Here is an 11604-nt window from a genome sequence, read left to right as displayed (position 1 = left end):
ATCTAAAGGTAAATATAAAGATGCATTCTATGTTAATGCTCTAAACATTTACATTGTTATTGTTAGTTATAAGTTCGTATTTGGCGGGCGACTCGCTATGCGCGGGACTTATGTATATCCTGCCATCTGTCGGCGGGTTACGTTCTTTAGTTACTTTTCTTTTTTGTTAGTACGTCCGCTACGCCTTTCGCTCACCGAACCGTATTGTACGTCGTCGTTATTAGTCTGTTAACATATTCACATGTGTCTCGCGCCGATTACGTTAAGTTGCGTTTTACAATTATTCACGTTTGTACGCATTGTGTTTTTTGCCTCCGTACTTCCGTACTCGAAATGCTAACAGTTATCATTTAATGATCTCGAGAACGAGACACGAAGCATAATCTCAATCGAACTTCGCCCGCCTTCGGCGGGCTCGATCGATTACTCAATTTTTTACGTATTTGGGTACTAGACAAATTTTCACTGCTTCAATTTTCTTAAGATCCGGTTAGACCCCATCTTTTCTTATTATATTTTTTAAATATGTAACTTCTTTTCTTAAAACTTCACATTTATCCAGTTAAAATTTTAAATTTGCTTGTCGCAGACGTGTAGTTATCTAAAATTTAATTGCGTGTTTTATTAATAAACACAAATATAAAACAGTATCATCTAAATGTATGAAAATTTCGTTTCCTTGCGTCCCAGTTAGAATTAAATCCGTTAATCTTTGAAAAATTGCCCGTGCGTACTTTAAATCAAAAGACATTCAGTCAAATTCGTAATAAACATGCGGTTTTGAAAATGCAGTTTTATGACTATCTTCCAGATGCATTTTAATTTGGTGAAAACCCGAGGTTAAATTAAATATTGAGAATTATTTTGCTTTTTTTAACTGACTTAAAATTTCAGTTATGTTTGGCAACGGATATACGTCGCCTACCGTCTTATCGTTTAATCCACGGAATACTTACGTTTCAAATAACGTCCATCAAGAAGCAATAATTAAAAAAAGGAGAGTTTAAATTATCTGGATGTGCACAAGATGTCATCTGTTTACGCAATCAGCCCAAAAATAGCATAAGTCATGCTTACTATAAAATTTTGTTCTTGTTCCGAAGAAGAAGCATAACAAGTATGTTAGCACAGATGTTTCGTGAATTTTGTAACAAAGTCAATAGTTTTATTACCATAAATATAAAGAATTTTTGTGAAAGCTAATAATCTTGATACTTGCGGTTAACTTATAATAAAAATTATATCACTTATCGATACTTTAACTTTGAGTTCAGTTAATATTTTTTATATAGCTGAGTTAATCGAACAAACTAATTTTTTTTGTAATTTAATTAAAAATTTTTTATTATTGTATTTTTTTGTATCAGTAAATAATTTTATTCATGCAAATTCATTGTTGATCAATTTAATAACAAAAAAGTTTCTTATTTATTTATATAAATATGTATTTATTCATTTTAATAATATTTTTTATTGTTACCTCATATATAATAAATCTTTATTGATATATCAAATGTAGTCCAATCGCCATACTACGTTAGAGATTGATATTAAAGAAATATGAACCTTTTCTGTCAATAGAAATAATGAATATTAATATTTTGTTATAACTGTATAAAAATAATTGTTAATTCGTTTTTTTATACTGATAATTAAATAAAATGTTATGTACTATCTTACATGTTTGTCGCATTATAGCCAATACCGATCTCAATTTTCACACATCTATTCAGTATTGTATTTAATCTATATTGAATATAGGAAGCACACTTTTCTGCATCGTACGTAGCAGTTTTGTACTTTGAATCAGCATAAACTTTGACTGAGGCTTGATAACTACAAAGATCTAGTAACAATATAAAAGAATAATCAGAAGGCATTAATAAATTAATTTGTTTTAATTTTGTATTAAACTGCATAACGATTTGACATAATTATTTTTAAACATTTCTCAACATAAATTCTTAAATATTTAAATAGTAGATAATTATAATTAATTAATTTTTTCCAAATTTTTAATTTAATTAAAATTCTTTTAATTTGATTAACAATTCTTAACATATAAGTTAAATAGTAAATATTAACATTAATAAAATTTAAGAGTAAATAATTTGCTAAAATTGCGTAAAAAAATTATATTACAGAATTGACACATATAATATTACGTATATTTAGTTGCATTAATTATTACCTTGAGGGCTCAATGGTATGCTAATTAATGAACAATTAGGTTGAGGACGAAATCCATCGGTCACGTAATAATCCGCGGTTCCTGTAGAGAATAGGGTGCCATATTCACCCATGTCCGTATGGATAACATCGACCCATGCTGCATCGTTAGACCTGAGATAACATCCAGAAGGATAGAAAAAAGGAATTGCAGGGTCCAATCCTACAAACAATATTACGCTGAGAAACATTTAAAAATAATTAATTGCTTTTAGAGTGTAAATTTTAAACATATTTTTTGTTAATTTTTTGTTAACGTGATCAATAATAATAAAGAAAGAGACATATAATTTAATAGTCACTTAAGAGTTAATTATTTAAAATAACAATAATTATTAGAAATAAAAATAAAGCATACATTTTGTGAAAATATATAATTTAATAACATACCTGTAATACGAGGTATTTCAAAAAAGTTGCATTTACCAACAATACCAGCAATATGAGCACCCAAGAAGTATCCAATGATGTAAATTTTTGATAAATTTGCACCACTATTCACAAGCAATTGTATACTTTGTGCAAATAAACGTCCTACTTTTTCACCATTTTTGAAAACAATTGAGTCAGAACCATTAGAATATCTACTCCAATCGAGTAACACGACGTTGTCTGTTTGTCCATAACAAAGTGCTAATAATAAAATAAAATAAATCGAGAATGAATACTAATTCTCATTGTTTTATTTACTAATAATATAATATACAAATACTTTACCATTTATCATTAACTTAACATTTTCATGCGTCGGATATTGCATGTTTCCAAAAATATAAAATATTATTCGTTTATTTGGATCTAAATCATTAAGCAAACTTTGCGGTTCTGTGATTGGATAGGAGATTGTTGCAGGAGTTTCGTTATTACTATAAAAAGTAAATTTACATTAATTAACATTGCTAAATATTATTATCTTTCTATATCTTTCTATAAATACAAACCATTTGTAATAAAGCAAATTGATACCAGATGCGAAATCTGAATTCGGTAGATTACCTGAAAAATAATATACGCACTGTATTAGAAACAGTGCTCTTTATTTTTGTAAAAATATGTGAAAAATTCATACTTACAAGAACATGACGATTGGCCGTCTACTGTGCTTATCGTAAAAAATAACAGAATATACGCAACACATGATATCATTTTAAAACAAACAAATTATTACGAGTTGTATTAAACGCGAGAACTCTGTTTCAACTGGATTGTATCAGGTTACTGTTCTGCACTCTCTTCCAACGTATATATATTTGTACCACCTTCAAATGTGTCAAACTTTAATGTTTTCATATGTTAAATACATAATAATGCAGCTTCAGAATACATTATTTCGGTTTTTACATTTCTATATGCTTGTTAAATTAAGAAAAATATATTTATTTATAAATTAAAAAATGTACAACTTATAAAAGATATAATTACTATTTCTTAAACATAAGAAATTAGTTTTTAATAATTAAATAATAATTAAAAATTATTAAAAATAATAATAATAAGTATAATAATTTTATTTTAATTAAAATAGGTAACAACTTATTTTAATTTCAATAAAATTATTCTACAATTCAACGACTGTTGTGTGCATCGAAATTGGCAAGTAAATTTGATCTTTGATAATACGGGTCGTGTTATCTCTGTTATCGCTACTGACCCACTAACAACGATGATCTTTCGAAACCTAGCGACTCCAATTGTTTTTCGACCAAAACACCAAATTTGATGGAACAAATAATTCTTTAAAACTTACTCTTATTTTGTAAGACTAGGGCTGCTCATACACTTATACGATTACCCATATACGATTCATTGCATACAACCAAGAAATCGTTTCTTCTTTATATTGCATGCAATAGACGACAAAGAAAAAACGATTATTTAATCGTATGCAATGGATCGTATACAACTGATCGTAAAAGTGTATGCACAGCCTAAAACTACGCATAATATATGTATATACATTCGACATGCGAAAGAAAAGCGGAGCAATGTGCGTTGTTTTTATTAATTTTTGCACAATAATATTAATTCTTAATATGAAATTTGTCAAGATAAAAAGTGCAAATACTGTAAAATAAATATTAATTAATACAAATTTGTTAGAAATACAATAAATATATTATATAAAAATCTACTTTTGGTTAATATGTATAGTTCTATATTATGTTCTATATTATGTATAGTGTATATATCATGTATAGTTTAGTTAACAAAGTCTTGAATAAAAAATTAACTTTTATAAAATAAAATATTCACAAGGGGTATTTAATAGTGACAGAAAAGTTATTATTTAATTTATATTTAATTACAGTACACATATTGTTGCTAAAACTGAGAGAAGATAGTGGTCTTCTTTGTCAGGAAGAAAATAAAAAATTTTTAAAAGAATAAAAACAATTTTTATATTTTTTTACGGTACATGTACGTGTAAATACATGTACGTGAAAATATGTGTGCATGTAAGTGTGCGTTCGTGCGCGCGCGCGCGCGCGCGCGCGTGTGTGTGTGTGTGTGTATTTTGTACTCACCTTGGTCTCAAACTGATAACAGGTTTTGTGATAATTGTATAGGAAATAATGTACTGTTTAAAAAAGAATTAACGTTGACGAAAGATATAATTATTATGTATTTTGCAATATTTTCGTCAGAAGAAAATAAAGTTGTAAAAACAATATGTAATTGTAATATATGTCATGTTCCAACGACTACAGTACTAATAGCAGAAAAATCATATAAAGTTATGAATGCTATATTTCATTATGGTTCTAGTATTGAAGAAAGAAATTGTAAAAGTATTCCTAGAGAATCAAATAGTTGGATTGAAATTGATAATGCGCAAATTGAAAAAAGACAATGGCCCAAAGGTGCTAAAGATCTTTTTATACTTTTTTACGAAAGATTGATAGAAAATAAACTTACTTAACAAATTGCATGCATGGACCAATAAGTAATTAATAATTAAAAAAATAAAGTCAAATTTGATTGATATTTAGATTAGACATTAAAATAAATTTTGCCAAAAAATAATGATACGAGTTAAATTTAATTGATATGTTTTTACTAAAATGGAAAATAGATTTTTTTGCTGAATGTACCCAAAGATTTTTTTCGAGAATCTCGAGTTGTGATAAAAAAATTAATAATTATAAGTTTTAAAAAATTATATATAGAAAGTGATCGATTGGACCAATGTTGAGATTAGAAAATATCAATATCTTTGAATAAGAAATCTTCCAAAATGATTAAAATATTGGTTACTGTACGCAGTAGGCTGCTGTGCGCCGACAAATAGCTGCTGTGCGCCTGAGACCGATATTTACAAAAACGTTACAGGTGTCAAATGTAACATTGCAACGCAGAGACGAAAAGTATTAATTTGGTGCGTCTCACGAGAATGGGCGTTGAATGGGGCTCATTCTATTTTATATGTCAAACATTTTGTCAAAAAAATCAATCAATAATACACAAGCTCCGAAAATTTTATGTTTTACACATTTTGTGTTTTATTTTGGTGTAGTCTTTTTGGGGAAGTCTTGGTTTTTCTTAAAAACATTTTCAAGGATACTTTTCGCGCACCTATACGCTATGTTATTTATCCTTAACTATTGAGATTTTCAGATTTTAACAACAGTCCAACCAATCGCTTTCTAAATAGGTTCCTTTAAAAGCTTGTATATTATTGATTGATTTTTTTTACAAAATGTTTGACATATAAAATAGAATGAGCCCCATTCAACGCCCATTCTCGTGAGACGCACCAAATTAATACTTTTCGTCTCTGCGTTGCAATGTTACATTTGACACCTGTAACGTTTTTGTAAATATCGGTCTCAGGCGCACAGCAGCTATTTGTCGGCGCACAGCAGCCTACTGCGTACAGTAACCAATATTTTAATCATTTTGGAAGATTTCTTATTCAAAGATATTGATATTTTCTAATCTCAACATTGGTCCAATCGATCACTTTCTATATATAATTTTTTAAAACTTATAATTATTAATTTTTTTATCACAACTCGAGATTCTCGAAAAAAATCTTTGGGTACATTCAGCAAAAAAATCTATTTTCCATTTTAGTAAAAACATATCAATTAAATTTAACTCGTATCATTATTTTTTGGCAAAATTTATTTTAATGTCTAATCTAAATATCAATCAAATTTGACTTTATTTTTTTAATTATTAATTACTTATTGGTCCATGCATGCAATTTGTTAAGTAAGTTTATTTTCTATCAATCTTTCGTAAAAAAGTATAAAAAGATCTTTAGCACCTTTGGGCCATTGTCTTTTTTCAATTTGCGCATTATCAATTTCAATCCAACTATTTGATTCTCTAGGAATACTTTTACAATTTCTTTCTTCAATACTAGAACCATAATGAAATATAGCATTCATAACTTTATATGATTTTTCTGCTATTAGTACTGTAGTCGTTGGAACATGACATATATTACAATTACATATTGTTTTTACAACTTTATTTTCTTCTGACGAAAATATTGCAAAATACATAATAATTATATCTTTCGTCAACGTTAATTCTTTTTTAAACAGTACATTATTTCCTATACAATTATCACAAAACCTGTTATCAGTTTGAGACCAAGGTGAGTACAAAATACACACACACACACACACGCGCGCGCGCGCGCGCGCGCGCACGAACGCACACTTACATGCACACATATTTTCACGTACATGTATTTACACGTACATGTACCGTAAAAAAAAATATAAAAAATTGTTTTTATTCTTTTAAAAATTTTTTTTATTTTCTTCCTGACAAAGAAGACCACTATCTTCTCTCAGTTTTAGCAACAATATGTGTACTGTAATTAAATATAAATTAAATAATAACTTTTCTGTCACTATTAAATACCCCTTGTGAATATTTTATTTTATAAAAGTTAATTTTTTATTCAAGACTTTGTTAACTAAACTATACATGATATATACACTATACATAATATAGAACATAATATAGAACTATACATATTAACCAAAAGTAGATTTTTATATAATATATTTATTGTATTTCTAACAAATTTGTATTAATTAATATTTATTTTACAGTATTTGCACTTTTTATCTTGACAAATTTCATATTAAGAATTAATATTATTGTGCAAAAATTAATAAAAACAACGCACATTGCTCCGCTTTTCTTTCGCATGTCGAATGTATATACATATATTATGCGTAGTTTTAGGCTGTGCATACACTTTTACGATCAGTTGTATACGATCCATTGCATACGATTAAATAATCGTTTTTTCTTTGTCGTCTATTGCATGCAATATAAAGAAGAAACGATTTCTTGGTTGTATGCAATGAATCGTATATGGGTAATCGTATAAGTGTATGAGCAGCCCTAGTCTTACAAAATAAGAGTAAGTTTTAAAGAATTATTTGTTCCATCAAATTTGGTGTTTTGGTCGAAAAACAATTGGAGTCGCTAGGTTTCGAAAGATCATCGTTGTTAGTGGGTCAGTAGCGATAACAGAGATAACACGACCCGTATTATCAAAGATCAAATTTACTTGCCAATTTCGATGCACACAACAGTCGTTGAATTGTAGAATAATTTTATTGAAATTAAAATAAGTTGTTACCTATTTTAATTAAAATAAAATTATTATACTTATTATTATTATTTTTAATAATTTTTAATTATTATTTAATTATTAAAAACTAATTTCTTATGTTTAAGAAATAGTAATTATATCTTTTATAAGTTGTACATTTTTTAATTTATAAATAAATATATTTTTCTTAATTTAACAAGCATATAGAAATGTAAAAACCGAAATAATGTATTCTGAAGCTGCATTATTATGTATTTAACATATGAAAACATTAAAGTTTGACACATTTGAAGGTGGTACAAATATATATACGTTGGAAGAGAGTGCAGAACAGTAACCTGATACAATCCAGTTGAAACAGAGTTCTCGCGTTTAATACAACTCGTAATAATTTGTTTGTTTTAAAATGATATCATGTGTTGCGTATATTCTGTTATTTTTTACGATAAGCACAGTAGACGGCCAATCGTCATGTTCTTGTAAGTATGAATTTTTCACATATTTTTACAAAAATAAAGAGCACTGTTTCTAATACAGTGCGTATATTATTTTTCAGGTAATCTACCGAATTCAGATTTCGCATCTGGTATCAATTTGCTTTATTACAAATGGTTTGTATTTATAGAAAGATATAGAAAGATAATAATATTTAGCAATGTTAATTAATGTAAATTTACTTTTTATAGTAATAACGAAACTCCTGCAACAATCTCCTATCCAATCACAGAACCGCAAAGTTTGCTTAATGATTTAGATCCAAATAAACGAATAATATTTTATATTTTTGGAAACATGCAATATCCGACGCATGAAAATGTTAAGTTAATGATAAATGGTAAAGTATTTGTATATTATATTATTAGTAAATAAAACAATGAGAATTAGTATTCATTCTCGATTTATTTTATTTTATTATTAGCACTTTGTTATGGACAAACAGACAACGTCGTGTTACTCGATTGGAGTAGATATTCTAATGGTTCTGACTCAATTGTTTTCAAAAATGGTGAAAAAGTAGGACGTTTATTTGCACAAAGTATACAATTGCTTGTGAATAGTGGTGCAAATTTATCAAAAATTTACATCATTGGATACTTCTTGGGTGCTCATATTGCTGGTATTGTTGGTAAATGCAACTTTTTTGAAATACCTCGTATTACAGGTATGTTATTAAATTATATATTTTCACAAAATGTATGCTTTATTTTTATTTCTAATAATTATTGTTATTTTAAATAATTAACTCTTAAGTGACTATTAAATTATATGTCTCTTTCTTTATTATTATTGATCACGTTAACAAAAAATTAACAAAAAATATGTTTAAAATTTACACTCTAAAAGCAATTAATTATTTTTAAATGTTTCTCAGCGTAATATTGTTTGTAGGATTGGACCCTGCAATTCCTTTTTTCTATCCTTCTGGATGTTATCTCAGGTCTAACGATGCAGCATGGGTCGATGTTATCCATACGGACATGGGTGAATATGGCACCCTATTCTCTACAGGAACCGCGGATTATTACGTGACCGATGGATTTCGTCCTCAACCTAATTGTTCATTAATTAGCATACCATTGAGCCCTCAAGGTAATAATTAATGCAACTAAATATACGTAATATTATATGTGTCAATTCTGTAATATAATTTTTTTACGCAATTTTAGCAAATTATTTACTCTTAAATTTTATTAATGTTAATATTTACTATTTAACTTATATGTTAAGAATTGTTAATCAAATTAAAAGAATTTTAATTAAATTAAAAATTTGGAAAAAATTAATTAATTATAATTATCTACTATTTAAATATTTAAGAATTTATGTTGAGAAATGTTTAAAAATAATTATGTCAAATCGTTATGCAGTTTAATACAAAATTAAAACAAATTAATTTATTAATGCCTTCTGATTATTCTTTTATATTGTTACTAGATCTTTGTAGTTATCAAGCCTCAGTCAAAGTTTATGCTGATTCAAAGTACAAAACTGCTACGTACGATGCAGAAAAGTGTGCTTCCTATATTCAATATAGATTAAATACAATACTGAATAGATGTGTGAAAATTGAGATCGGTATTGGCTATAATGCGACAAACATGTAAGATAGTACATAACATTTTATTTAATTATCAGTATAAAAAAACGAATTAACAATTATTTTTATACAGTTATAACAAAATATTAATATTCATTATTTCTATTGACAGAAAAGGTTCATATTTCTTTAATATCAATCTCTAACGTAGTATGGCGATTGGACTACATTTGATATATCAATAAAGATTTATTATATATGAGGTAACAATAAAAAATATTATTAAAATGAATAAATACATATTTATATAAATAAATAAGAAACTTTTTTGTTATTAAATTGATCAACAATGAATTTGCATGAATAAAATTATTTACTGATACAAAAAAATACAATAATAAAAAATTTTTAATTAAATTACAAAAAAAATTAGTTTGTTCGATTAACTCAGCTATATAAAAAATATTAACTGAACTCAAAGTTAAAGTATCGATAAGTGATATAATTTTTATTATAAGTTAACCGCAAGTATCAAGATTATTAGCTTTCACAAAAATTCTTTATATTTATGGTAATAAAACTATTGACTTTGTTACAAAATTCACGAAACATCTGTGCTAACATACTTGTTATGCTTCTTCTTCGGAACAAGAACAAAATTTTATAGTAAGCATGACTTATGCTATTTTTGGGCTGATTGCGTAAACAGATGACATCTTGTGCACATCCAGATAATTTAAACTCTCCTTTTTTTAATTATTGCTTCTTGATGGACGTTATTTGAAACGTAAGTATTCCGTGGATTAAACGATAAGACGGTAGGCGACGTATATCCGTTGCCAAACATAACTGAAATTTTAAGTCAGTTAAAAAAAGCAAAATAATTCTCAATATTTAATTTAACCTCGGGTTTTCACCAAATTAAAATGCATCTGGAAGATAGTCATAAAACTGCATTTTCAAAACCGCATGTTTATTACGAATTTGACTGAATGTCTTTTGATTTAAAGTACGCACGGGCAATTTTTCAAAGATTAACGGATTTAATTCTAACTGGGACGCAAGGAAACGAAATTTTCATACATTTAGATGATACTGTTTTATATTTGTGTTTATTAATAAAACACGCAATTAAATTTTAGATAACTACACGTCTGCGACAAGCAAATTTAAAATTTTAACTGGATAAATGTGAAGTTTTAAGAAAAGAAGTTACATATTTAAAAAATATAATAAGAAAAGATGGGGTCTAACCGGATCTTAAGAAAATTGAAGCAGTGAAAATTTGTCTAGTACCCAAATACGTAAAAAATTGAGTAATCGATCGAGCCCGCCGAAGGCGGGCGAAGTTCGATTGAGATTATGCTTCGTGTCTCGTTCTCGAGATCATTAAATGATAACTGTTAGCATTTCGAGTACGGAAGTACGGAGGCAAAAAACACAATGCGTACAAACGTGAATAATTGTAAAACGCAACTTAACGTAATCGGCGCGAGACACATGTGAATATGTTAACAGACTAATAACGACGACGTACAATACGGTTCGGTGAGCGAAAGGCGTAGCGGACGTACTAACAAAAAAGAAAAGTAACTAAAGAACGTAACCCGCCGACAGATGGCAGGATATACATAAGTCCCGCGCATAGCGAGTCGCCCGCCAAATACGAACTTATAACTAACAATAACAATGTAAATGTTTAGAGCATTAACATAGAATGCATCTTTATATTTACCTTTAGATAAAATAGTTT

General features: G+C 27.7%; 2 protein-coding genes across 2 annotated transcripts; one reads left to right on the top strand and one right to left on the bottom strand.

Annotated features, from left to right (window-relative positions):
• Positions 1-1676: 1676 nt before the first annotated feature.
• LOC139113893 (lipase member H-like) lies at positions 1677-3519 on the bottom strand. Its single transcript, XM_070675340.1, has 6 exons — positions 3449-3519; positions 3171-3263; positions 2947-3095; positions 2620-2862; positions 2192-2392; positions 1677-1846 (listed from the first exon to the last, which is right to left on the bottom strand). Exons 1-6 carry the CDS (start codon positions 3517-3519, stop codon positions 1677-1679), a joined length of 927 nt encoding a protein of 308 aa, XP_070531441.1.
• Positions 3520-4675: 1156 nt separating this feature from the next.
• LOC139113892 (lipase member H-like) lies at positions 4676-9918 on the top strand. The gene is made up of 7 exons (XM_070675339.1): positions 4676-4685; positions 4938-5090; positions 8370-8424; positions 8500-8648; positions 8733-8975; positions 9203-9403; positions 9749-9918. Exons 1-7 carry the CDS (start codon positions 4676-4678, stop codon positions 9916-9918), a joined length of 981 nt encoding a protein of 326 aa, XP_070531440.1.
• The last annotated feature ends 1686 nt before the right edge of the window (positions 9919-11604 follow it).

Source organism: Cardiocondyla obscurior, linkage group LG03 (genome assembly GCF_019399895.1).
Source record: "Cardiocondyla obscurior isolate alpha-2009 linkage group LG03, Cobs3.1, whole genome shotgun sequence".
Taxonomy (NCBI): Eukaryota; Metazoa; Arthropoda; class Insecta; order Hymenoptera; family Formicidae; genus Cardiocondyla; species Cardiocondyla obscurior.
This window is presented reverse-complemented; position numbering and strand designations above follow the sequence as displayed.